This window comes from Bos mutus, chromosome 10 (genome assembly GCF_027580195.1).
Source record: "Bos mutus isolate GX-2022 chromosome 10, NWIPB_WYAK_1.1, whole genome shotgun sequence".
NCBI lineage: Eukaryota > Metazoa > Chordata > Mammalia > Artiodactyla > Bovidae > Bos > Bos mutus.
Window position 1 is genome coordinate 22,430,349 of NC_091626.1, and position 27,085 is coordinate 22,457,433.

Here is a 27,085-nt window from a genome sequence, read left to right on the forward strand (position 1 = left end):
TTATTTTTGGGGGCTCCAAAATCACCGTAGATGGTGATTGCAGTCATGAAATTAAAAGATGCTTACTCCTTGGAAGGAAAGCTATGACCAACCTAGATAGCATATTCAAAAGCAGAATCATTGCCAACAAATATCCATCTAGTCAAGGCTATGGTTTTTCCAGTAGTCATGTATGATGTGAGAGTTGGACTATAAAGAAAGCTGAGCACCAAAGAATTAATGCTTTTGAACTGTGGTGTTGCAGAAGACTCTTGGGAATCCCTTGGACTGCAAAGTGATCCAACCAGTCCATCCTAAAGGAGTTCAGTCTTGGGTGTTCATTGGAAAGACTGATGTTGAAGCTGAAACTCCAGTACTTTGGCCCTCTGATGCAGAGCTGACTCATTGGAAAAGATTCTGATACTGGGAAGGATTGAGGGCAGGAGGAGAAGGGGACGACAGAGGATGAATGGCATCACCAACTCAATGGACATGAGTTTGGGTAGACTCCGGGAGTTGGTGATGGACAGGGAGGCCTGGCATGCTGTGGTTCATGGGGTCGCAAAGAGTTGGACACGACTGAACTGATCTCAAAATGCCCGTCGAGGTCCACTCTCATTTCATTAGAAAAATACCCCAAAAAAAGTCAGTGAAGAGTCTTGTTGTCCTCATCTGTAAGTTAAGAATAGAGCTATATAGATTCTTCATCTTTTCCAGCTCTGAAATAACTATAGATCTTTAAGATAGAAAGCTCTTGATTAATATTTGAGTGCCTAACATAAGCCAGGCACTGTTCTTGCCATGGGGATACAGCAGCAAATAAAAATAGATATATATCAACATTCTAGTGAGTAGACAGATGATAAGCAATGCCTCTTTGCAACCCCATGGACTGCAGCCCCTCAGGCTCCTCTGTCTATGGGATTTTCTAGGCAAGGATACTGGAGTAGGTTGCCATGCCCTCCTCCAGGGGCTCTTCACTACCCAGGGATCAAACCTTCACCTCCTGCATTGGCAAGCGAATTGTTTACTGCTGCAGCACCTAGGAAGCCTCTGTTGAATTAAACGGTAGTACGCACACAGCAGAAATGAGAAAGGGGAAAAGGGAAAAACGAGTAAAAATTGCTAGAAACATCTTTTCACACCATGATAAAACGGGGTAAAGACTGGAAACTTTCGGGTACCAGAGAGAAGAGACCTGGGAACACGCGTTACCAAGCCGACGACAACTGGCGCGCATGCGCATCGAGGTGTCACGGACTGGAGGGCGTCCTCCGCGCGGCCCCTCAGAAGCGCATGCTCGCGGGCTCGCGCGTGCACGAGCCTCACGTGTACGAGCCTCACCAGCCACCGAGCGCGCGCCCGGCGTCCGAGGCGGTTGGTATCAGGGAGTTGGGGAGGTACGATTCCAGGTGACTTGGGGTTAAGCACGCGACCAGAGGACGATTCTAGGAGCTCGTCTACCACTCGAAGGGCCTTGGCGACCGCTGCGGGCCAGCCTTACGGACCGCCGCGCGAGGGGCCTAGGACGTCTCCCGGCCTACCTTCGGCCGGCCGCCCGAACCTGGGCGGGCCAGGCCGGGGTTTCCGGTTGCCAGCCGGGAGGGCGCGGGGGTGGAGCTTGAGCCTTCCGGCCGCGGTGGGTGGGGTGGGGTGCGGACGCGGCCCTGCTCTTCCTGCAAGCTTTCTCAGCTCTGAACCCGGATCAAATCGTCCCACTTGTCACAGGAACCCCGAAAGCCCCGTAATCAGGAAATCGGAAATCGTTGAGTTTTGGGTACCAGTAGGAATAGGTACTAAATCTTGACCTCTCGTTTTTTGCCGGCTGCAAAGTACATTATCTTAGAAACCATCAGATCTGCAATTGGAGCTCTGATTTTCCCCAAGTTTGATCAACAAGCCCTACTACTCTTGAGACGGTCCAGCCCATGCTGCTCTCGGCTATGAAGGGAGGGGATCTTTCATTGAACTGTCATTTTTAGTTGCAAGAAAAAGTCTAAAGATCCCCTTGCCATCATTGTAACTTCCCTGGTGGCTCAGACGGTGAAGCGTCTGCCTACAGTGTGGGAGACCTGGGTTCCATCCCTGGGTCGGGAAGATCCCCTGGAGAAGGAAATAGCACCCCACTCCAGTACTCTTGCCTGGAAAATCCCATGGACAGAGGAGCCTGGTAGGCTCAGTCCATGGGGTCGCAGAGTCAGGTATGACTGAGCAACTTCACTTCACTTGCCATCATTATTATTGCTGAGGTAGTTTGGAGCCATCTGTAAAGTCCAAAAGAGTATTAATACAAAATAATAAATCATAAGTGGTAATAGGTAAGGGCCTTCTGAAAACTTAGTAATACATGTACAATATTTAAAAATCGAATGATAAAGGCTTAAAAGGCAAAGGAATTTTCCTGCCCTACCCGTTCCCATTCTTAGTCTCTTTCCCTTGAGATAACTACATTCAACCAATAGTAATTATTATAATAATTATCGCTCCTTGATATAATAATTTGATTTCATTTCCTCCTCTTCCTTCACCCTAATTAGTACAATGTCTTAACACTTCATTGTAATGTTTTTCTAAAAGTCATGGTTATTGTGTAATGGATAAATGTTATGAAACTAGCTTGGACATTTTTTTCATGAATGATTTCTAGCTAATGTTTCTTACCGGAAATTAGGCATCTGTTTTTGGTGAAGTGATTGGCAGTTTGAACACATTAGGGGTCAACTTCAAGTGTGATTATGATTTCACTTAGGGCATTTGGGATTTAGGAGCAGTAAAAATTATGAAATTATGAATACTGTTTTGGATGTTAAATCTGCTGTGCCAAATCTGAGCTGTTTGATCTGCCTAGAGATCAGAAGTATAATTTTTGTTTTGTTAATAAGAGATTTCACTTACCTCAAATATTTCTTTATAATGCCTGAGAGAAATGGTTGATGCCATGTAACTCTGAAGCTTTAATTGTGTGTGTGTGTGTTTTGTTTTCCTCCCCTAGGCAATTATTTCCAGTCAGAAAAGGGAACCACTGCCTGGCATTCTTACCAGCTTTCTACCTGCCATGATCAAATGCTTGTCAGCTGAAGTACAAGCTAGATTGCGTTCTGGTTTGGCTGTATGCTCCTTAGGCCAATGTGTTGAGGAGCTTGCCCTGAACAGTATTGATGCTGAAGCAAAATGTGTGGCTGTCAGGGTGAACATGGAAACCTTTCAAGTTCAAGTGATAGACAATGGATTTGGGATGGGGAGTGATGATGTAGACAAGGTGGGAAATCGTTATTTCACCAGTAAATGCAACTCCATACAGGACTTGGAGAACCCAAGGTTTTATGGTTTCCGGGGGGAGGCGTTGGCCAGTATAGCTGATATGGCCAGTGCTGTGGAAATTTCATCCAAGAAAAACAAGTCGATGAAAACATTTGTGAAACTGTTTCAGAATGGGAAAGCCCTGAAAGCTTGTGAAGCTGACTTAACTCGACCAAGTGCCGGGACGACAGTCACTGTATATAATCTGTTTTATCAGTTACCTGTTAGGAGGAAATGCATGGATCCTAGACTGGAGTTTGAGAAGGTTAGGCAGAGGATAGAAGCTCTGTCACTCATGCACCCTTCCATTTCTTTCTCTTTGAGAAATGATATTTCTGGTTCCATGGTTCTTCAACTCCCTAAAACCAAAGACATATGTTCCCGATTTTGTCAAATTTATGGACTGGGTAAGTCCCAAAAGTTAAGAGAAATAAATTTTAAATATAAGGAGTTTGAGCTTACTGGCTTTATCAGCTCCGAAGCACATTATAATAAGAATATGCAGTTTTTGTTTGTGAACAAGAGGTTAGTTTTAAGGACAAAGTTGCATAAACTCATTGACTTTTTATTAAGGAAAGAAAGTATTATATGCAAACCAAAGAGTGGTTCTGCCAGTAGGCAAGTGAATTCAAATCCTCGGCCTCGGTCTAATCCGGAACTCCATGGTATCTATGTAATCAATGTGCAGTGCCAGTTCTGTGAGTATGACGTATGCCTGGAGCCAGCAAAAACCCTGATCGAGTTTCAGAACTGGGATACTCTTTTGATTTGCATTCAGGAAGGAGTAAAAACGTTTTTAAAGAAAGAAAAATTATTTGTGGAATTATCAAGTGAAGACATTAAGGAATTTAGTGAAGATAATGATTTTAGCTTGTTTAGTGCCAGTCTTCAGAAGCAAGTGTCCTCTGATGAGAAGTGTGGCCAGGTCAGTTTCCAAGAAGCATGTAATAATATTTTGGATTCCTACGAGATGTTCAATTTGCAGTCAAAAGCTGTGAAAAGAAAAGCTCCTGTAGAAAACATAAGCACACAAAATTCTAGGGATTCAGAAGCTATCAGAAAAAAGACAAATGATTCATTTTTGTACACTTACAAATCCGATGGGCCAGCCCATTGTAAAATGGCAGAGTCATCTTTGCAAAATGAAGACAGTGCTTGCTCACAGTCAAGGAACTTAGAACAAGAGACAGCTGGAGCATCAGAATTGGGAGAAAATAAGAAACATAAAAAATCTTGCTTGGAACATAACTCTTCAGAAAATCCATGTGGAACCACTTCAGAAATGTTTGGAAGCCCTTTTCAGACATTATATCACTTTGAGGGGAGTGGAGAAGATCTAGAAATACAGAAAGTAAGTACTACTGTTAATAGCATGGCTGCCAACATCCTAGAAAATAACAGAATTCAGAATCAACCAGAGAGATTTAAAGATGCTACTGAAATGGACTGCCAACCTCTGTCTTTTGAGACAGCATTATCAGGAGAACCTAGTGCTCAGAGAGAGGAAGAGAAAAGAAAAAAACCTAGTACTTGTGGAAGAATAAATGTTTTTCGTTATGGACAAGTTAAATTATGTTCCACTGGCTTCATAACTCATGTGGTACAGAATGAGCAAACTAAATCAACTGAAACAGAACATTTATTTAAAAGTTATGCTCAACCTGGTCCTGTGAGTGCCAAAGAAACATTTAGAAATAGAACACACCATTCAGTTGAGACTCCCAACAGCAAAGATTTAACCAGCACTTTAAGTAAAGAATTTGCTGAACTACCCAACAAAAGTCTGTACAGCACAAATCGAAGTTATGAGCTAGAGAACAAACATACAGCAGCCTGTAAAAATTTTGCTATTTTTCAGGAAAGTGGTAAAAAATCACACACAGGTGGCTTATTACCTAACACATCCTCTTTTTCTTGGGGTGGACATGTTTCAGATGGTAGTAAGAAAACAGACAAGTTGATTGGTCCTGCCGAACCCATACCTCATAAGAAGCTAAGCTTAAGCTCACAACTAGGATCTTTAGAGAAGTTTAAGAGGCAATATGGGAAGGTTAAAAATCCTCTGAATACTGAAGTGGAGGAAAATAATACTTTAGAAATCACTACCAATCTCAGTCCTCAGGTTGAAGCTGACATTCCATGGAAAGACAAAAACCACTTAGACAACTCTGACATCTGTGAAATCACTACTATGAAATATAATGATTCCTATAGTAGTTGTCAACCAGTAAATCACATGTTTTCTTCAGAAAAGCTTCCATTCTCCAAGGAAGATGATTGTTTGGAACAACAGATGCTTTGCTTAACAGAAAGCACTGTAACTCTACAGGAGTTACCTCATTTTAACAGTAAATTTTTGGATGTTGAGAAGTCACCTGAATCACTAGCCTCTAAATTATCCAGATTGAAGGGTTCCGAAAGAGAGACTCAAAGGATGGATGTGAATCATTTTAATGAATTGCTACAATTAGATTCCAGTAGGAAAGATGGTGACTTGTCCAGTGGGTTAACCCTAGATTCTTGTAAGTTATTTAAAAATGAGCATAAAAACCCAGAAAGTGACAATATCCCAATGTCAGACTCTGTCACACAAGGTAATCTCTTCAGTAAAGACAGTGAAACATATTCTAACAACAATACCACTGAGAAGATACCAGAAAATCCTTTGGTACTGCCCTATGACCATGCTACAGTTATCAGTAAGGATTCAGATATTCTTATAGCTTCAAAACAACAGATTGGAAGTCCTGACTCTCTGAGTAGAATGTTAATGAGTCGCGTGGAAGATTCCACAGCTGACCAAAATGGAACTTGTTTTCAGAGTGAGGAATCCATAGCAAGAACTTGTTCTGAAAATGAAGAGTCCAACATATGTTCTTTGGATTGGCAGCAGCATTTTGATGTAACTCTGGGAAGAATGGTTTACATCAACAAACTAACAGGACTTAGCACATTCACTGCTCCTACTGAGGATGTTCAGGCTGCTTGTACTAAAGACCTGACAACTATGGCTGTGGATGTTCTACTGGAGAATGGTAAGTATATGGCATTCACTGGCATGAATGCTTTTGAAGGTGGAAATAATGGCTGAGGAGTAAGATAGTTATTATTCAAAGAGATTGTATCAGCAGATAGAACATTTTGAAGTTTAATTATAGAATGTGTTTTATTATATATGAAAACTCTCTAGGTCCAATAGTATTTAAACATAAAATTACAATGAAAGAATGATATAGAATGGAACTGTAAGTATATTTATCTATGGGTGCATGTGTGTACAAGAGGATGAGACAGTGTTTAATGAAAATGGTGCTATTGATAGTTGAGAAGAGTTACAGTGTTTCCCTGGTAGCTCAGCTGGTAAAGAATCTGCCTGCAATGCAGGAGACCCCAGTTCAATTCCTGGGTCAGGAAGATCTGCTGGAGAAGGGATAGGCTATCCACTCGGTATTCCTGGGCTTCCCTTGTGGCTCAGCTGGTAAAGAATCTGCCCGCAATGCAGGAGACCTGGGTTTGATCCCTGGGTTGGGAAGATCCCCTGGAGAAGGGAAAGGTTACCCACTCCAGTATTCTGGCCGGAGAATTCCATGGACAATCCATGGGGTCTCAAAGAGTCAGACACGACTGAGTGACTTTCACTTCACAGTGTTTCCCTTCCCACTTTCCCTCTCTTCCAAACATGCCACTCTAAGGAATTTGTCTTTAAAAGCACCTGCAATGCCAGTGTGGCATTTTTCTGGAAGTTGTTCTCTGCACCTCTCCCAGGTAAAGAACTAGAATGATTCTTGTAGTCATCCTAGATTTCCCAGTAAAATCTATGGCTCAGTAGTATATTTATAAACTTAAAAAAAAAAAAGGACTTGACCATAAATTTTTTGGAATATAGGTTAAGTATGTATTTTTATAATCATACTTTTCAAATGTACTTTATTATAATGTATATGCTAATAATCTTGGTCTGTATAAGCGGTCGTTATTCAGAAAAACAATAATGTGGCTTTTAGATCAGACCACAAGGCCACATCAGAGCCTAGGCTAGGACTCTGAGTTCCCAGGTCTCAGTCAACATTAAAAGTGACATTATTTTGGCAGCATGTTGAGAGCCAGATGTTGGGAGATGGTAAAACTGATTTCCATCTGGCAGTAATCTTGGTTTTGCATCAGAAGGATAAACATTAAATGTTCATCTGTATTAAGCCTTGAATGTTGCAAAAGAATGTAAATTGTATGAAGGTAGTTCCAAATTAACTTATCATTTCTCCCTAGGATAAATATCTCTAGCAGGAGGCTCTGATTCATTTAAGGTTAAATAAGACTTTTATTTTTCAGTGGTTTCCAGTTTTTTTCCCTTGTGAAAAAAAGTAATCATTGTAGTAACTTTCAAAGTATTAAATAGAAAAAAATCTTTTTCTTCAGTACTGCGCCTGAGACTATCACGTGGCTCTTAAAGACACGTGTTTTTCAGCGTATGTAGTTTTGTGTCCTGATTTATACTGAATGCTAATCAAAGGTAAATCTAAGGCACTGGCACGTCATCTTTCTGAAATACAATTGCTTCTGATATGGTGACAAAAAATAACTGGATATTATTGAACTGAGATGGTTGTTTCTAAAACAAAAGGAGGAAATCTTGGCTGGCTATACTGAACATGAACATCTGTTCCTGTTAAATAAATCTACATGTCTAAAATGCTTCAGCCTACTTAATTTCTGGATTAGCATGTCTTGTAGTGAACCTTTGAGAGTCATGTTAAGTCAGAGATTCATAATGAAAAACTAAGTATTTTGGATCTAGGAGCTAGTTCCAAGAAAAATGGCTTCTAAGCACCCTTCATTCAGAGGTGGGGTGAGGGTTGGCTGCCATTCTGCAAATGGCTGGTGTGTAGCAGAACATTTAGGACATGGTTGAGCCTCATGTAAAAGGTTACATGAGATGAACTGTTAAGAGGTAGATTTAACTGCACAGAAGAAAGGCTCTACAAAGGTAATTTTAAGGAGTGGTTGTCAAGTCTCCAGCCCTGGTAGTTATTTTTCTTTAAAATGTCTTCAACTCTGTCCTTTCTATTGACAGGGACACAACTTTATTTCACCTCACACTTTTATTATTCTTAGTTAATCTCTCTCCATTTTTTGTCCAACAGATTTATCTTTTTGAAATAATAGTTTCATCATGTTCCTGTTTGAAACTGTCAAATTCGACATTGTCTCTAAAACTCAAATTTGATCATCCTCAGAGAGGAGGGCAGAATTTGGGCAACATCTTACTGGACATTGGAATTTAAACTGAAAATTTTTCATTCATTCATCTCTTTATTTATTCACTCATTTGTGATCCACACCATGCTTGGGGCTGCTGCATTGCATATTGACTGGCTTTGCTTTCAGTGGTCCAGACTATTAGGGAGGACAACCATCCAAACGTACTAATAGGATGAGGTAAATGTTATGATAGACACATACGTCTTGCGAAAAAGAGTGTGTCCATTGGGGGATCTTTTCTAGGTCTTCATTCTGTCTGGTATAGATGGGTAGTAGGACTAAGCGCTAGGGGAGATTACTAAATTAGCAGAATAATTTCATTTAAAAAACTTCTGACTCAATCTAGTGTTTACTAGTCTGCCTTATGTCTTAATTCAGTTGGTACAGAAAGAGATTTTAGGAAACCATTATTTTAATAGTGTATATTTTGAGTTCAAATGTCTAGTTTTTTTCTTTTTTATATTTAGGATCTCAGTACAGGTGTCATCCCTTTAGAAGCGACCTTGTTCTTCCTTTCCTTCCTAGAGCTCGGGAAGAGAGGACTGTGATGAGACAGAATAACAGAGGTAGGGGCATTAACAGAGATTGCCGGAACACCCAGTACATACTGTGCCACCAGCTCAGAGAAAACAAAGCAGGGCTGTGTTGCTGAGCTTGATCAGTGCCAGCTGTGCCTTCCTGGAACCAGGAACTCCCTGTAGTCCTGTTTCACAGCAGAACTAAGTTAATTCAGTGCATGCATTTAGATCAGAAATTACTTTTCCAGACGAGGTCAATGCTGGTTGATTAGGCACAGTCTGTGGTGTCTTGTGATTGAGAAAAATGTTTCTTATTTTTAAATATTGGCATTGACTCCATATTGCAGTAGTTTTATATAAGCAAAATTCTTATCTTCAAAAAAAAACTGCATTTATCATTTTTGTTTTCATTGTTTCTAAAAATAGATAAGGTATATTTTTACCTAAAAAAGTGGGGCTACTAATTTGAACCAGTTTCTTGTGGACTTATATTCTGAAATATCTCTTGAAAATAGTTTATAGAAAAAGCTATAATGCCAGAAGAATAGTCATCAACCCTAGTTTAAGAAATAACAGATAAAAACAATTTAGAGATACAGCCATCACTTCACATGTGCAGAATATGGGAACACGGTGTCTGATCTTTGGTCTTGAGGCCGCACTGCACCAAGCGTGAGACACCATGCGCCCTCTTCCCTGAGGCTCTTGATGCCAACTTTCCTTGTCCCCTTTTGCTCTAGCTACTGGGGACGATGCCTTTGGTCCTGAATCACTTCAATCTTTGTTCTCAGAATGGGACAATCCAGTATTTGCCCGTTATCCAGAGGTAGGTCTGCAGCACTTATTCTTTGCATGTTATTTTAAAATTTGAATTTCATTTAAATTGGGGGTGGGCATGAATGACTATATTGATTTGTAATTATGAAGGGAAAGTGAGCATGTTTCCAAATAATGTATTTGGAAATTAATATTTAACATAGAGAGGAAGAATCAGAATTCGTAGCAGTTTGGAAGCTTGGTCACTTTGGATGATACTTTAGACCCGTGTCATCAGTGTGTGAATAGTGAATGTGTTTACCACTCTCAGAAACCCTGACTTGCAGCTTTGGCCAAGTACTTAGGGTGATGGTAATAAAAACTGTTATCATTAGATAAAGCGGTGAGTCTTCTGCTTTGTACCCGAATCTTCGTCATTGGACCTGAGTATGCATCCTCTCCTCAGTGGGTGATCATACAGTGCGCTTTGTGTGTTGTAATGAGGATGCAGAGCGGATGAGCATTTGTTACTGATTGATCAGTTAAGATGTCTTTAAGGACATGCTTATGAAGCACAGGCAAATTGTTATTCTGAAAGAATTGGGCTTTTGTCAGTAATTTTGTGTATAAACAAAAATTATTATTCAAGAGTAAAAATTCATAGAGCCCTTTGAATTTTTATAAGTTCCCTGAATTCAACCCACCTCTAATAGGTTCTGTGAAAATGAATGTTATTAAAGCACTTTGAAATCTTTGGTAAAACAGTTCTGCAGACATAAAAGATTACAACGTAAATGACATTTGTTCTGGGTCTTTCTAGGTTGCTGTTGACGTAAGCAGCGGCCAAGCTGAGAGCCTAGCAGTTAAAATTCACAACATCTTGTATCCTTATCGTTTCACCAAAGAAATGATTCACTCAATGCAGGTAAAGGTTGCCTTTGAAATCTCATTAATATATATATATTATATATATAGCCTAAGCTAGGCTAACTCATGTGAAATTGGATTTACTTAATGATATAGACCACCCTGATCAAGACACATGTGTTCTTTTTAATTTTACTAAAACTTTTATCATCAGAAGAAAAAGCAGAGGACTAATTATAATTGCTATTGTTCAGTTGCTAAGTCATGTTCAACTCTTTGCAACCCCATGGACTACAGCACGCCAGGCTTCCCTGTCCTTTACTGTGTCATAGAGTTTGCCCAGACTCATGTCCCTTGAGTTGGTGATGCCATCACTTACAAAAAAAAAAAAACATCCTTAGTGGGGTGAGCAAGTTTGGAGTGATGAATTATGGATTCAGGCACACAGTTTCAAGGATTATATATTGACTTTCTATACTGACAATTTATAAGTCAACTAAGTAATGTAGTTGACATAAATTTGGGCTTTCCTGGTGGCTCAGATGGTAAACAATCTGCAATGCAGGAGACCTGGGTTTCATCCCTGGGTTTGGAGAATTCCCTGGAGAAGGGAATGGAAACCCACTCCAGTATTCATGCCTGGAGAATTCCATGGACAGAGGAGCCTGGTGGGCTATAATCCATAGGTTGCAGAGTTGGACACAACTGAGCAACTAACACTTACTTACTTAAGTAATGTAGAGACATTGTCCTTAAATGTGCAATGATGCCCGTTTTTAAATGGCCCTCTATTGTATGAGGCTACAAATGACATGGCTTAGGAGATCCCAGATTGAGAAGTTAACACAAGGGACCCTTTTTCTAGTTTGCCCTCTCTCTACACCACTCAGGCTGTCCTCATCTTCTTATTTTCGGTATGGAAACAAATTAGAAGCTGAGACTGATCTAGGTAGAGGGCAGCCACCAAGGTCTCCAGCCACCAGTGGCTGTTAACTTACTGCCTTAATGTACCAGCTCCTACAAAAATGGTTTCCACTTTTTGTATACATTTTTTTGCATACATTTTCCAAATTTTTTTCAGCCCTATTTGTTGGCAGTCTCTGGTCATATTAATAATTCTCTGGTCATATTACCTGTTATTAAGAGTCCTTCTGTTGGGAACATTTCAAGTCTACTCTGAAGTTTTATTAACATAACCCTATGAGTTGCTTCAGTCTGTTCCCTTGTAGTCTTTCCTTTTGTCTTCTAGTTGCTCTACATGTCTATTCTTTATCCTTCCTAATGATGACCTCGAACTCCTGCAGGTTCATCCGCACCTCTCCTCAGTCTTAGATATGAATGTTATAACGCAAACAACTTTAAATTAAGTGTGATTTTGTCTCTCTCTATGCAGATAAGCCATTGTTAACTTATAATTAGTATTGTTCCACTTACTTGAATGTATGGCAGGTTCTCCAGCAAGTGGATAACAAGTTTATTGCCTGTTTAATGAGCACTAAGACTGAAGAGAATGGTGAGGCAGGTAAGAATGGGCTTAGTCTTAGTGACCAGCTGGTCTTCTGACAGTCTCCTTTTAAGGTTATTTTTTATACATGATACAGTTTCAATGATTTGGCCAGATTAGGGAAAACCAATCTAAATTATGAAAATATATTATGAAACAATAGTTTTAAGTACATGTAGTTTTATGTACATACACATAGACATGTGTGTGTGTGTGTGTGTGTGTGTATGATACATGTTAAATTATTAAGAATGGTTACCTTGGGAGTGAGAATAGAAATGGGCAAAGGGGAAATTTCATCTTTTACTCTTTAAAATATTTTATATTCTCTAAATTTTTAATAATGTTTTAATACTATTGCTTTATAATAATAGAAAGTTTATATGATGAACTCTGTTAGGTTTATGAAGAGTTAACATATAACCTCTTGGTGACCTGCTTTAATAAAACAATAATAATTTGTAAATAATAACATTAACTCATTCAACAGATATTGATTGAGTACCTACTGCATGTGAGGGACTCTGCTAGAGACACAATGGTGGGACACAATATACATGCAAGTTACACAAACATTAATGTTTTAACTCTAGTGTTATGGAGGAGAGAAACAAGATGCTGTGAGAACCTGTATTAGGAGATTTGATTTAGTGAGGAGGTCAGAGAGGGTTCTGTTGGTAAAGAGAGATCTGAAGTATAAGTTAACTAGGTAAAGAAGGGAGGGAAAAGTGTTCTGGGCAGAGGGAATAACATGCAATTCGTGCTTCCTGCTCCTTCAGTGAGAGGAAGCAGGGCAAGCCCTTCCTTGTGTGAGAGCAGGGAGATGGGCTAGAGATGTAGGTCACAGCCAGATCTTAAAGACCATTGACAGGCATTGTCTTCATCCCAGTACCAATAGGAAACAATTGAAGGCTTTTTGTTTTATTTTTTATTGTTTGTTTTCACAGTGGCACGTGTCACATCACATTCGCTTTTTTTTTTTTCCCAGCTGTGCTGGGTTTTCCTTGCCATGAACAGACTTTTCTTGTTGGGACTTGCAGGCTTAGTTGCCCCATGGCATGTGGGATCTTATTCCCCGACCAGGGATCGAATCCCTGTCCCCTGCATTGGCAGGTGGATTCTTAACCACTGGGCCACCAGGGAAGACCCCACATTTGCATTTTGAAAATACTGCTCTGGCTATATAGTGTGGAGCGTGGAGCAGGTGTGGAGGTGGAGACCTAGTAGCTGCAGAGAGAGTGTTAGGAGGATGTTGCAGTATCTAAGGAATGATGGGGAGGTGGCCTGGAAAGAAAGAGATTTAGGAGATAAGTCAGTAGGACTCGGTGATGGGTTGGACATAGGGAAGGGATATCAAAGAAGACTCCTGGTTTTCTGACCTCTAGCTGGATGATGCTACAGGACCAGGTTGAAGAAGAAGCAGGCAAGGAGGGTGAAAATCATGAGTTTGGTCTGAAATACCTTTGAAATGTTCAAGAATGTATCAGGAATGTGGTTGGATATTACACCTCTAGCAGAGACTCTGAAATCTGTGACATGGAAGAGAGACTAGGGAGGGTGAAAGCTTTTTTTTTTTTTTTTAAACTGGGAGAGCTTTGAGCTATTTACAAGGAATGCTAGATCCTGTCAGGTTCTGGAAAAGGCCTGAGTGCCTGAGAGTCCTGAGCACCCCTGCAGGAGTCGGCATCTGATAGGTAGGCCTGCAGGAGAGAGCTTCTAAAGTTTGAAAGTGGTTCATTCTCTTTGCTTTTCAAAATGTTCTCTTTTATCTTGTTACAGTATAAATTTATTTGATAAATATCATCATAGACCAGAGGTAAAGTAACCAAAAATTATCATTATTGTCATAAATGTAGCATTAGTAAATGTCAAAATCTAGTAGTCTTACTGTTTCTAAATATTTGATTACCTGAAATTCTTTGTTGTTTAATACCAAAATCTCTACCGTGGCACCTGAAATGGGTATAGCCACCAAATCTCCAGATATTTAAATGTCTCTTGCAGTTCCAAGAGAATTGATTACTATGTTGATTGGCTACCACCAAGGAGTATGTATTAGATTAAAAAAAATTTTTTTAATCAAAATGAGTTTTTATTGCTCATCAATACCAAAAGCAATGTATTCCTATAATTGTCTTAATTTTATTTTAATATTTGCACTAATTTTTGTAATGGACATAGAATTGTTTTAAATTATAGTGAAATTAATGCCATATAATGGCATCTTTATTGCATGTTTTCACCTATAATTATGATACTCTAAAGAATAAGGGTTCATTTATTTATTCTGTAAATATTTACTGAGTGCCTATGATGTGCTTGGTGCTGTTGTACATGCTGGGAATATAACAGACAAAAATCCTTGTCCTTATGAAGCTTCTATTCTGTTATTTTGAAATATCAAAAATATAGCTCTGACACAAGTAAATTACTTTTCATATATTCTGCTTCATTCAAGGAATGGAAAATGTCATGAACATTTTGTAGACTATAAGTCTTCCCTCCAGAGTGAGGTGCAGGATTGATTTCTTAGAGTTCTTGACTTTTGGTAATTTACACTGGTTGTAGTTTTGAGTTTGAGGTTACTCCCTCATAATTTATTATTTATTCCATTGTTTTGCCCAATACAGCATAGCATGTTCAGTATTCATCACAACCAGCTGCAACTCCTCCTATCCTCAAAGGAGCTTAAAATTCAGCATTTGGGGGCCTGTTATGTGGTGGAAAATGCTGTCAGAAAAATTACATAATCTTTTTTTTTAAGTCTGAAGCTCTTATGCCATGAATTTGATGGTGTCATAGAAACAGTTTTTTTATCTTAGTAGAAACAGGAAAAACAGACATTATCTCGTTTGATCAAATTCAAGAGGAGAACTCTTATTTCAGTATAATCAGTAACAATAAATGTCAGCCCTTTGGCCAAAAGTAATAAAATTACAAGGTAAAATGATGTACTAATCTCATCGAGATCAGTCCTCCTGTCAGCGAGAAAAGGATTTCCCTGTAGGTTTGGCTTTGGGGTCAGGACAATCTGTTTCCTCTGATGTACTTGAGAGTTTAAAGCCTAGCTACTCAAAATCAAGGTCAGTAAATGACATCACATGGGAGTTTGTTAGACTTGCACAATCTCGTGTCCCATTCCTAACCTACTGAATCAGAATCTGCCTCTTAGTAAGATCCCCAGGTGATTTGTCTACTCTTCAAAGTTTGTGAAGCCTGAGTCTAAAGCAAGGCACACTGTGGCCTGGGGCCAGATCCAGACAGTTATTTCTGTAACATCCAGAGCGATAAGAATGTTGTTTGTTTTTTTTTAATTGACATGTAGTTAATTTACGGTGTTACATTAGTTTCAGGTGTACTACATTTTTAACTAGTTGAAAAAAAGCAAAGGAAGAGTTATATTTTTTAACACATTAAAATTATATGAAATTCTATGGCCAATTCATGTTGATGTATGGCAGAGGCCATCACAGTATTGTAAAGTAATTATCCTCCAATTAAAATAAATAAATTTTAAAAAATTATCTGAGGTAATATTTCAGTGTCTATAACATTTATTGCATCACAGCTACAACATTCACAGATCGTCTATGGCCACTTTGGTTCAGAATGAATATTTGAATAGTTGTGTCAGAAACCACATGTCCCAAAAGCCTAAAATATTTACTGTCTAGCCTTTCACAGAAAAGAAATCGCTGACCTCTGATCTAAAGTATAGTAGAATTACACTCTTCATGGGTTCTGGAGTAGCTTGCAAATCAAGGTCAGCTGATTAAAAAATATGTAGTTTAATGATCCTTCACTGTATCAAATTTGAATTAAAAAAGCAAAGTCAGTATTTAAACATTAAATTCACACATATTTTAGAAATGAAATACTAATGAACCAAAGAGTTTCTCATCAGAGATACATTTTAGTTTTTCCCATAATACTTTTTGGGAAAGAAAAGCAGCAGTTGTTGCTACATAGTTTGTATGCTTCTCTTATGCTCATGTTGTTAAATAGTTTGGATTAACCTTTCCTCCCTCGACACAACATGATTATCTTAATCTTGACCTGAGAATTTGAAACCCAGTGGTGCTTGCTGGTCTTCTAGGTGGAAACCTGCTAGTCTTGGTGGACCAGCACGCTGCCCACGAGCGCATCCGACTGGAGCAGCTGATCATTGGTAAGGATCTGCTGAGGCCTAGGAAAGATTCAAGACTCCCCAGCAGAATTAATGTACCTGAAAGGGTTTGCCTAATGGTGACTGTGGTGAAAAAGATGAATTGTACGTTTAAAAAAAAAAAAAAACCCTAAAAAAATGAAGCTGAAGCCTATTGGAGTGACTTTTACAATTAAGAGAATGTAGTAGTTCACTTTACTAATTGAAACCTGTGGATCTTACTTACATGGTCAAAGGCATATTTGCCATATACTTACCATCAGCCCTAAAGATTAGGCTACTTTATTACAACATTCAGTACAAAGATATGCCCCTCCACATGCCCATGTGATTGTGGTTTATCTTCACAGTTCATTAGGCAGAGACCACCAGCAGCTCAGAAGGCCCAATATATTTTGTTTCTATTTTAAAATTTAATTTGTTTTTGAATAGGTAGTATAATTGAACAGGTTCCAGTCTGAAAGGTACAAAAAGGGAATAAAATAAGGTTTCTTTTCTACCCTTGTCCTTCATCGCACCTAGTTTCTCTCCCCAAAGGCAACCTGCATCACTAATTTGCTACGTATTCTTCCAAAGTCAATATGTGCTTTTTAATTTTTGCTACCCATTTTCATCATGCGGCTGTGTGTCCCCAAGATGATGTAAAATACCCAGGAAATCGTTACTCCTGTGGTCAAGTAATAACCAAATGGGTGAAGACTTGGGAGGTATTTCATGGACTGGAATGGCAATGATGTCGCTTTTCACTTTTCCTTAGAAAATGAAGACCTAAGAGTTGGGAAAGATAGAGTAAAAGCAGTGTTAGAAAAACTCACTTGCTGTAGGCCCTGGACCATTTGAGAATAGTAGTAATTCTCATCAGAGACTGGGCGATCCTTCTGAAGGAAAGGAGGTGCCTTCTTGAGCCTTGGGTTGTGCGTGCTGTGCTGTGCTTAGTCGCTCAGTCGTGTCCAACTCTTTTCAACCCTATGTACTGTAGCTTGCCAGGCTCCTTTAACCATGAGATTCTCCAGGCAAGAATACTAGAGTGGGTTGCCATGCCCTCCTCCAGGGGATCTTCCCCAATATTAGTCAACCTCTGTTATTGAAACCACATTTGTTGACTGCCTACCGAATCACTGCATTGTTCATTTGAATGTAAGATTTAAGTCTTATATTTTTTATTTAAGAAAATACTGCTAAAATGAGTAGACAAACTAGATATTTACTAGTTTGACTTTAATAATGGAAATTCAGAGCGTAAAACTGAACATTGAACATGCTGCTAAGTACTATAATAACCCCATGACTGAATCTTCATTTTTATCTGAATCTGGAAGACTTCAACTTCTTGCTCTTAACCTGTTCATCTTTCTCCCAATAGATTCCTATGAGAAGCAACAGCCACAAGGCTTTGGTCGAAAAAAATTACTGTCTTCCATTGTAAGTCCTCCACTAGAGATAACAGTGACAGAAGAACAAAGGAGACTCTTACGGTTAGTACCATCATGAGGATGTGGTGTAGCTAAGGTGCATCCTCACACTAATTCTGTGAGGTATAAACATAACTATCGTTCTTTTCTCAGATGAGGTTGGTCATAGCAAATATTAAGTGATGGAGCAGGCACTCACAGGCAGGTTGTCTGACTCCAAATGCTATTCTTTCTGCTATATCACAGCTGTTGAGTAAAGGATATAGTTTCCCTGGTAATTCTTTCCAGAAGTTGGCTTAGAGTACTCTTACCATTCCTTGGAACAGTCAGTATTTATGTTGTGCTGTTTCTGAAAGCAAAGTTACTGCAATAATTGCTTCCATTCTGCTTTGCCTTGGTGCATTCTAGATTCTTAGTTTTCATCACCATAATCATACTGGGAAGAAAGTAAAACCCCAGGCCCCAAGGAAGGGGCAAATCATATAATGAGTCATAAGGTAGGGCATTTTCCTACTTTGGGGCGGCATAGATTATTGGAAATGAAAAAGAGAGAATTGTCTCTAAATTTATTTAATATGGGGAATATGAGACTGCCAATAAAGCTTTTTCTCTGGGGCATAATTTATATTAGAGGCAGATCCATTTATTTACATCCCGTTAATCAGAACTTCTCAGTTCCTGGGGCTGTTAATTACCTCCCTGCTTTAGTGCTGATTCAAAACATTCTCAGCCCTTTTATTTGTGCCAGACTTCTTTAAGTGCCAGCAAGGAGTAGTTAGCAATCCCTCAGCGGAGAATAAAAATTCAGGAATAAGACACAGAAGCAAATTGATTCAGTGGAAGAGAGGGGAAAAAATAAAGGTTACTATAATTCAAAAAGGAAATTTGATAATAAAATCCTAAACAAACACAAGTGTGAGGAAAACAGTGCAAGTTTTAAAGCTCATGGCAGCTTTTGAGAAACTATCAAGTATTTGGAACCAATGCTGAAATGTGAATGAAGTAGCTGTTTTACATTTGAGGTTCTCTTTAGGTGTTACCACAAAAATCTGGAAGATCTGGGCCTTGAAATTGTATTTCCAGACACCAGTGATTCACTGGTCCTCATAGGAAAAGTACCACTCTGTTTTGTAGAAAGAGAAGCAAGTGAACTTCGAAGAGGAAGATCTACTGTGACCAAGGGCATTGTGGAGGTGAGACACAGCTGCAGATGCTGAGAAAACGGATGCTTGCTAATAACCTCCTCCTTTGTTTAGAAATTCTCTATATTCATCTTTTATTCAACAAGCATTTATGAAATACCTGCTGTCTGCCAGGTTCCAGAGATTCAAAGATGAATTAGCTCAAGGTGAGGAAGGATATTTAAATTATACTGCAGTGAAATTTGGCCAGCAGAGGTATGTTCAAAAGTGTTATGGCAATACAGAATATTTACTGTGCCCAGGAGAGTGGAGGTCAAGGAAACTATCAAAAGAAAAGCCTTTTTTTATTTGTTTTAGGAAAAGTCTTGTAGAACAGTGGGAGCCTGCCAAGTATAGAAGAGTGGAGGTCATTCTAGACAGATATCAGAGACTTGAAGCAGATCCTGTGCTTAGGGAGCTACCAATACACATGGCTTGTATTAAGATATACACAGGATAGTGGTGGGCCTAGATGAGCCTAGATAGGTGGTCAAGGCCAACTCATCAAGGGATTCAGCATATTCAGCTAAATAGTTTGCATTGTATCCTGTAGGCAGCCAGTGAAGAAGAGTAAAGTATACTTTAGCATTGCACTTTAAATACGTGTTTTTTTTAAAACAAACATGATTTATTTTGTATTTGTTGTCTTTTCTTTCCTGTTTTCTATTAAAGTTTCCTTTATTTCTCTTGTTTTCCCCTCTCCTGGTTTAGAAGGGGAATTTTAACTTGCATACGTAACTAACAGTAATTTGTTCTTCTGTTCTCTTCGTAAACTGTACATAAAATCACCACCTTTTATCTTCCAGCCCTCTTCTCCCACCTGTCCTTTTTTCATGGTGTCCTTTTTTTTTAATTCATTGTGATTTCTTAATTGCTTCTTTAGCTCTTTCAGTTTGGAACACAGGCAAATCCATATCAACTCAAGTCTATCATTTTTTCCAGACACCTGAATTACTGTAGTAAGAACATCTGAAAACAAAAGGTAGAAGACAGATTTAGTGGGTAAACTGTGGGATAGATGGATATAGGAAAGATTTGAGATGGAGAGCACCCGAGGGGCTAGTGCCAGTAGGACAGGATGAAGCTTTGACTTAAGCCAGTAGCGATGGGAGCGGAGAAGAGAGACGTATATGAAACGTAATCTGGAAGGCAGCATCGAGAGGACCTGGTAATCCAGAGAATGCAAAAGAGAAAGAGGAGAAAAGATAAGTCATGATTCTGAGGGTTCTCGCTTGGTCGACTGGAGGGATGGTGCTTTTGACAAAAAAAGGGAATGGAGGAGAAGAGTACCCTTGGCTGAGGAGTTAGACCACGAGCCTTCAGATGAAGGTGCGCCGTGGATAGACAGGCCAGATCCAGCACTTGGGAAAGAATTCGGGCTGTAGTATCTGTTTGGGAGTTAACACTGTAGAGTTATATGGCCCTTGAACAGCATGGGTTTGAACTGTGCAGGTCCACAGATACACAGATTCTTTTAGAAAAATACACCCTACCCTACTGCAGGATCTGCGGTTGGTTGGTTGAGTTCCCAGATGTGGAGGTGCGTCTATGGAGGGCTGACTGTAAAGTTATACAAGGATTTTCTCCCATGAAGAGAGCTGGTGCTCCTAACTCCTGCATTGTTCAACTCCTGTGATGGTCAACTGTTTATATTTTGATAATATCAGAAGCTGGAAAAGCATCTAAAGGACGTGAGATTGTTCCAGGAGAATATGAAGAAGAAAAAGAGAGCAAAGTGCAGGGCCTGTGGAACACCAGCATTCAGGGTGTATATGTTTTGGCAACAGTCCGGAACGCTAGCGCTAAAAAGAAGAGACCGTAAAGGATGGCTGAAAATACTTGGTGAGAGGAGGAGGAAAACCAGGGGAAAGTAATACTGCCACCACCAAGGGAAGTTTTCAGCAAGAAGGGAATGGTCAACGGTGGCCAGAGAGTAAAGCCTGAGAAGTTGGACTTGGCTTCGGGGGACACTGCCTGCCTTGAGGAACCCATTCTTAAGGGTGGGCAGGAGTGAGGGGAAGGGGGAGCTATGGAGGCCGCTCTCCCAAGGACTCTGGCAATGTACAGAAGAGATGGGGCAACAGCAAAAGGGGTGGGGTGTCAGGAAGTATGGGGCAGGACACCCGTGGAGGAAAGATTTTTGTTTCTTGTCGGACAGGAGAGACTTGAGCAGGTGTGTCGGCTAAGCGTGAGAAGACATTTGAGAGGAAGAGGCAGCTGACGGGCCAGCTGTGGGATCACCTTGACTTGAGCCTTCCCAGAATCGCCCTTTGATCAGACCACCTCTGCCCGGCTTTCAGCAGGGGCCCCTTTCTCCCTCCACAGCTTATTTTCGCCAAGGCTTCTCTTCCAAACTGTCTTAAATCCAACAGATAGGATCTGCTCAAATCTTTTATTGTAATTCAATCCTTAAGTATTTAACGAGAAAATTATAATAAAAACTTTCCCTAAAGTGACTTCAAAGACGACTGGTAAGAAGTTTACCTCAGACTGAAACAGGGCTTATGGTTTCAGCAAATCTTGATTATGTTAAGTCAGGCTGATCAGGAGAGATTTTGTCGATTCTGAAAGAAGCAGGAAAAGTTCTGGCATCTTGAAAAAGAGGTAGTTACTTGGATCCTAGCAGTTGAAGGATCAAACTAAGACATCTTTCTATAAAGTTCGACCCTCCAGCTTAATGAATATGCCTTTTAAATATTATTCAAGTTATCTAGCATTAATTGAACTACTGAAATATGAAATGAATAGAGGGTAAGATCCATTTCCTCTTCCCCAGGCTTACTAATGTTTTACAACTCCCAGATAGATAAGCAAAAGAGAGAATAGTAAAGTTAGGATTTGATCTGTAACCACACTAAATTTTGTTAGTGGGTCAGGTATAATGAGATCTGTTTAGGTTTGTTTGGGAAAATGCATGGCTTTTAAAAAATATATAATATCTACCCTCCTAGTTCTTGGTAACTGCTCATTTATATGGAGAAGGCAATGGCACCCCACTCCAGTACTTTTGCAGGAGCCTGGTAGGCTGCAGTCCATGGGGTCGCTAGAGTCGGACACGGCTGAGTGACTTCACTTTCACTTTTCACTTTCACGCATTGGAGGAGGAAATGGCAACCCACTCCAGTGTTCTTACCTGGAGAATCCCAGGGACCGGGCAGCCTGGTGGGCTGCCGTCTGTGGGGTCACACAGAGTCGGACATGACTAAAGCGACGCAGCAGCAGCAGCAGCAGCTCATTTATAAGTATGGTGTCCTAGTGTCTAAATGAGAGAGGCAAGAGAATTTTCTGAGTCTGGTTTAAAAAGAATCTATCATGTTATAATCTTGGGAAGCTAATTTTTTTTTTTTTTTTTGCTGTACCACTTGGCTTGTGGGGTCCTAGTTCCCCAACCAGGGATTGAACCCAAGCCCCAGGAGTGAAAGCACTGAATCCTAACCACTGGACCACCAGGGGATTCCCAGGAAGCTAATTTATACATTTCTAGGAGTAAAGAAATCCTGTGTTTTCTTATAAAGAAATTATTAAATGTGCCATATCACAAAACAGTTTTTAACCTCCAGAGGTTAAACAAATTAGTAACATGAAATAGTGTCTGCTTTAAATTTCTTTAGTCCTTTCATAAATATTAACATCTGCAGGGATATTCTTACTGCAAAGGCTACCCTAGGGACAGAGATATGCAAAGGAGAAGAAATTTCCCAGCAAAATGCCTCAAAGAGTAAGCTTTTTGACCTGTAGGGACTTATTGCACACAAAAAAATGCCTGTGGGAACTAACTACTTATGTTTCTGATATCAAAGCAAGTGTTATACTGAGTGCACAGGTGTGTTGATGGCTGTTGTGTATTCTGTTTATATGCCATGTTAAACGTGTTCTAGCCAAGATAATAAATACAAACAGACAAGCTCGCAGCGAGAAACCTCCCTGATATCTAGTCAAGTCATTAGGCTGCCAGTTACATAACTTCATGAGTTTATGAGCTATCTCTGGAGAAAGCTTCAGTAGCTAAATATATTCTCTACTCAGTAAGAGTTCTTTCAGTTGTCTTGGTATTTCATATTCAAAGTGCCTTACCACAGATACATTATTTGTATCTAAGTGCTATATTGCTGGAGCTTTTTTCTTTAAGAGGCATATTTTTAAAGAAGGAAATTGGGATATTTTGTAAATTATCAAAGGGCAGTTATAACATAGCAACAGATTCATGTCTGTTGTCCTTTTCTCTTTGTAGGAGTTTATTCGAGAACAAGTGGAGGTAAGCTTTACTCTTATTTTGGGGTTCCACACAGAGGCACCGCACACAGAAGGCTCCATTGTTCCACTGGCTTTTCCATTAATAGATGTGTTTATGCATTAGCTACTCCAGACCACAGGAGGCATCCAAGGGACTTTGCCACTGACTGTCCAGAAGGTGTTGGCATCCCAAGCCTGCCATGGTAAGACTCTCAACACACCAGCTATTGAGTGCCTTTGCATGCTAAGCCCTGGCAGGGTTCAACAGTTATGAAAGTAGAAGGCATGATTATCATCTGCCTCTTGAAAGATACAGCTTAGATCAAGAAACAATACATTAAAAATGAACCCTAGAAAATTATTTTTACAAAGCAAAATTTGTTGTTGTTGTTGATTAGTCACTAAATCATGTCCAACTCTTTGTGACCCTGTGGACTATAGCCTGCCAGGCTCCTCTGTCCATGGGATTTCCCAGACAAGAATACCAGAGTGGGTTTCCATTTCCTTCTCTAGGGGATCTTCCTGACTGAGGGGTTAAACCCATGTCTCCTGCATTGACAGGTAGATTCTTTACTACTGAGCCACCAGGGAAGCCCACAAAGCAAAATACCAACATATATAGTGGGCCATAATGCAGACTGACTTATTGTGAGTAGAGGAGTAACTCCTAGAGGAGATGCACTTTGAGTCAAGTTTTGAGTGAGATGAAGGACATGGATTCAGAGGAAGGGAAGGTTTAGTACAGAGGAGGAAACAGCCTGTGCAGAGATCCAAAGGCAGAAACAAATCGGTTATATGAGGAGCAGCAAAGAATACCAGGAAGTTAGGCTAGTGAGGAAGCATAGAATCCTAGAAGGTCACAACAAAACCTTTAGACCTTATACAGAAGGCAAGAATCACTGAGGGTTCTTGAGTAGGGTAATATGATAAAATAGAGAAAACGGTGTTGGAGGAACTTACTTTAGGGACATGAATCCCCTGCAACTCTCATTTGACCTCAGGGGTCTCCACTCCAGACACTGTCTCCCTCCATTTGATCTCCCCCTGGTACCCCATCAACCTTCCCGTCTCTTCACTTCCTGTCTTTTCTGGCCTTACAACCTCAGTCCCCCATTAGTTTGTCTCCTGCAAACACCATAGATCCCCTCCCGGCTTTATCCTATCTTTACTCCTCGTATCTACTCCATCCCCAATTTGATCATCTCTACCTGCAAAGTGTATCTTCAGCGTGTCTAATGCGATCTGTTTCCACTGCCGCCTCCCCTCCCAGGACTCAACGATTCTTCCCCTGTTGAGTCCTCTGACTTAGTCTTCCCATATCTATCCTGGTTTCCCTTCAAGCCATTCTTCTTCCCACAACACCCAGAGGAGTCTTCTTGAAACATAACTCCGAGCAAAGACAGGACAGTGGCTCCCATTGCTCTGACGATGACCGTCTTCCTCTCTACTGTGGCCTGCTGGGGTCTTCAGCTGCTTCTCACGTTACTCTCCACCTTGCCCTTCACATTGCAGCTGGCTTCTTTGTCTTGGTCTTGTGTGCTAAATTCTGCACTGGCCTTTTTCCTCTGTCTGAAATGCCCTTCTGCTCATTCTTCAATTAGCCGTGTTTTTCTTAACCCAAGGTCTCAGATTAAATATCATTTTGCCACAAAATCCTTCCCTGGCCTTCCTAAACCGGGTTTGGTCTTCCTGTTATATATTCTTTGATTTTCTATATTTTATAGTACTTAATAATTTTAATTATTGTTTAACTGTTTGTTTAATGTTTGTCTCACCTGTTAGAGAGTAAGCTTCGTGGGGGTGGTGATCATCCATCTCATTCACTGCCTGGCATAGCTCCAGCACAGAGTAGATACTTAATATTTGTTGACTGAGTAAATTACTGTAGGCGTAAAGGCAGTTTCTGACAGTATGAGAGTTTAGAGTAAGAAGATTATGACAGAAACAAAAAATCAGCAAATAAAGTGAACATTATAGGGAAACATATCTTGGTGATAGACTGGCTTTGGATGGAAGATGACCTTGATTTCACAAACTTAAGAAGTAGGCAAAAGTACTGCTCTTGCCTCTCTGAGAAAACTCTGAAGGCAAAGTCCTAACAAGTTAAGGAATGCCTGTTGCAGGGATTAGAAAGACAATTGACTCCATTAGGAAAGCTGAGAGACAAGTCAGTCCTGAAGCCTTAGTTTCATCCATGGACATAAAGGCCAATTTGAAGCAGTATTAAAGTCACATGAAAGAAGCCTAGGAACCATGTGTCTCTCCCCAGATATTTAGCTCTAACCCAGGGCCAGCATGGGTTTCCCACAGTACACACCATACTGTGTGTCTCTTTTGTTTAGGGGCCATTAAGTTTAACGATGGCCTAAGCCTCGAGGAGAGCTGCCGCCTTATTGAAGCGCTGTCCTGGTGCCAGCTGCCGTTCCAGTGTGCTCATGGCAGGCCCTCCATGCTGCCATTAGCTAACATCGACCACTTGGAGCAGGAAAAACAGGTACAGAAATGACTTAACAGGAGACTAGCTCCTGTGATCCAAATGTAATCTGTCTTAATCCTTTCCCCGATACAAGAGTTTTGAAAAATACTGGAAGTTTTTTTGGAAATCTCACCATTTCATCTTCTAGCTCAAATTCAAAACGGAGTTTAGGCAGAACTATCTGATTATACATATGATGCCTTCGCATTTTTTAAGCTTAACACACGTACAGACCGAAGCATCCGTTGCCTACCAGCTCTAGGTTTTCTGAGATAGAGAAGTTCTCTCTGGGACCACAGAAGGTTGGCCAAAACACAGCAAATTCATTGCTGGCAAATGTAGCCTGAAGAGCCAGTTGCTTAATAGTATCGGGTTGGCCAAAAAGTTCGTTTGGGTTTTTCCATAACATCGTACAGAAAACCCCAAATGAACTTTTTGACCAATCCAATACTTGTTGGAAATGGTAGCCATCTCCAGGGATCTCTAGAGTAATGATCTGAGGATCAGGCAAGGAACCAAGCTTAGGAGATTTTCACATTATGCTTTGGCCCTGATTACTCAGCAGTCCAGGAACAATGATGTGGATAATTCAATAAAAGTGGCAAGTGGTTTAAATTAAAGAACATTTCTATCCTTATAATCTTAAATGAAACAGAACACGAGAGCATAATAGGAATGTCCGCTTTCCAAAATCTTTTATTTTGCTTACCTTTCCTGCTGAGGGCTGTAAAGTCTTTTCTTGCATGGAGTTTTCAGGTACTAATGCTTTCTGACTCATCTAGTCCATTTTACTCCATTGAGAACTTTTTGTTTCATATGACAGTGGAAAAATGAAAGAAGTTTTGTCCCCATTCCTGAAGAGATGTGCCTCTAGACTTAGTTTTCAGTCCCACTTATCCTAAGGAAATCTAAAATTTTTTCTGAATCTAGAAACTAGAAATCCAAACTAATGTGAATAGCCGTAATTAGGAAATACTTGTAAGCTCCTTGGCTTTTCATACTGGTAATTGGAGTTATTCTCTTTCTGCCCACAGACTAAACCCAATCTTGCTAAACTTCGCAGAATGGCTCAAGCCTGGCATCTCTTTGGAAAGGAGAAGGATGTGATGTAGGGCAAGGCCTGCAGGCATCCATGCCTCCTTGTGAGCTGCCAAGAGAGCAGAATTACTGTCTGTAAGGAACCCAAGGGATGCTGACTGTAGGCCTTTGAGCAGAGAGTGAGCAATAGGCACCAGGCGGGTCTTGACTGAATGGCCCTGGGGCCCTGATCAGCATCTCCATCTTCCCTGAGCAGGTGATCCCTCCAGTTGAGGAGCCAGATGGATTTCAAGCCTAAAGACGGGTCATTCATTAGCATCCATGGACACAGGAGGTTGCCCCCTAATGTCTACATTTTGTAATTTATAAAGGGGATAAAATTTAATGATTAATTGTA

The 27,085-nt window shown here is 40.2% G+C and overlaps 1 protein-coding gene across 8 annotated transcripts; it reads left to right on the top strand.

Annotated features, from left to right (window-relative positions):
* The first annotated feature begins 1,227 nt into the window (after window positions 1-1,227).
* MLH3 (mutL homolog 3) lies at window positions 1,228-27,085 on the top strand. 8 transcript variants are annotated; one of them, XM_070377506.1, is made up of 14 exons: window positions 1,235-1,379; window positions 2,972-4,630; window positions 6,101-6,314; window positions 9,006-9,104; window positions 9,797-9,882; window positions 10,633-10,737; window positions 12,129-12,201; window positions 16,280-16,351; window positions 17,712-17,823; window positions 18,794-18,953; window positions 23,173-23,196; window positions 23,299-23,377; window positions 25,517-25,668; window positions 26,685-27,085. In XM_070377506.1, the coding sequence occupies exons 2-14, from the start codon at window positions 3,035-3,037 to the stop codon at window positions 26,760-26,762; spliced, it is 2,850 nt and encodes a 949-aa protein (XP_070233607.1). In that variant the 5' UTR covers window positions 1,235-1,379; window positions 2,972-3,034; the 3' UTR covers window positions 26,763-27,085. The 8 variants fall into 8 exon arrangements, with proteins under 8 accessions (XP_070233606.1, XP_070233607.1, XP_005901047.3 ...); XM_005900985.3 differs by having other exon boundaries at window positions 2,972-6,314; XM_070377500.1 differs by having other exon boundaries at window positions 1,274-1,356; window positions 2,972-6,314.

Bases quoted from the DNA above. Each gene is read 5' to 3' on its own strand.
- MLH3 (XM_070377500.1), top strand. From the start codon at position 1,276: ATGCTCGCGGGCTCGCGCGTGCACGAGCCTCACGTGTACGAGCCTCAC. The intron at 17,824-18,793 runs GTTAGTACCATC...GGTTCTCTTTAG, and splicing joins GAACAAAGGAGACTCTTACG to GTGTTACCACAAAAATCTGG. The intron at 23,378-25,516 runs GTAAGACTCTCA...TCTTTTGTTTAG, and splicing joins GGCATCCCAAGCCTGCCATG to GGGCCATTAAGTTTAACGAT.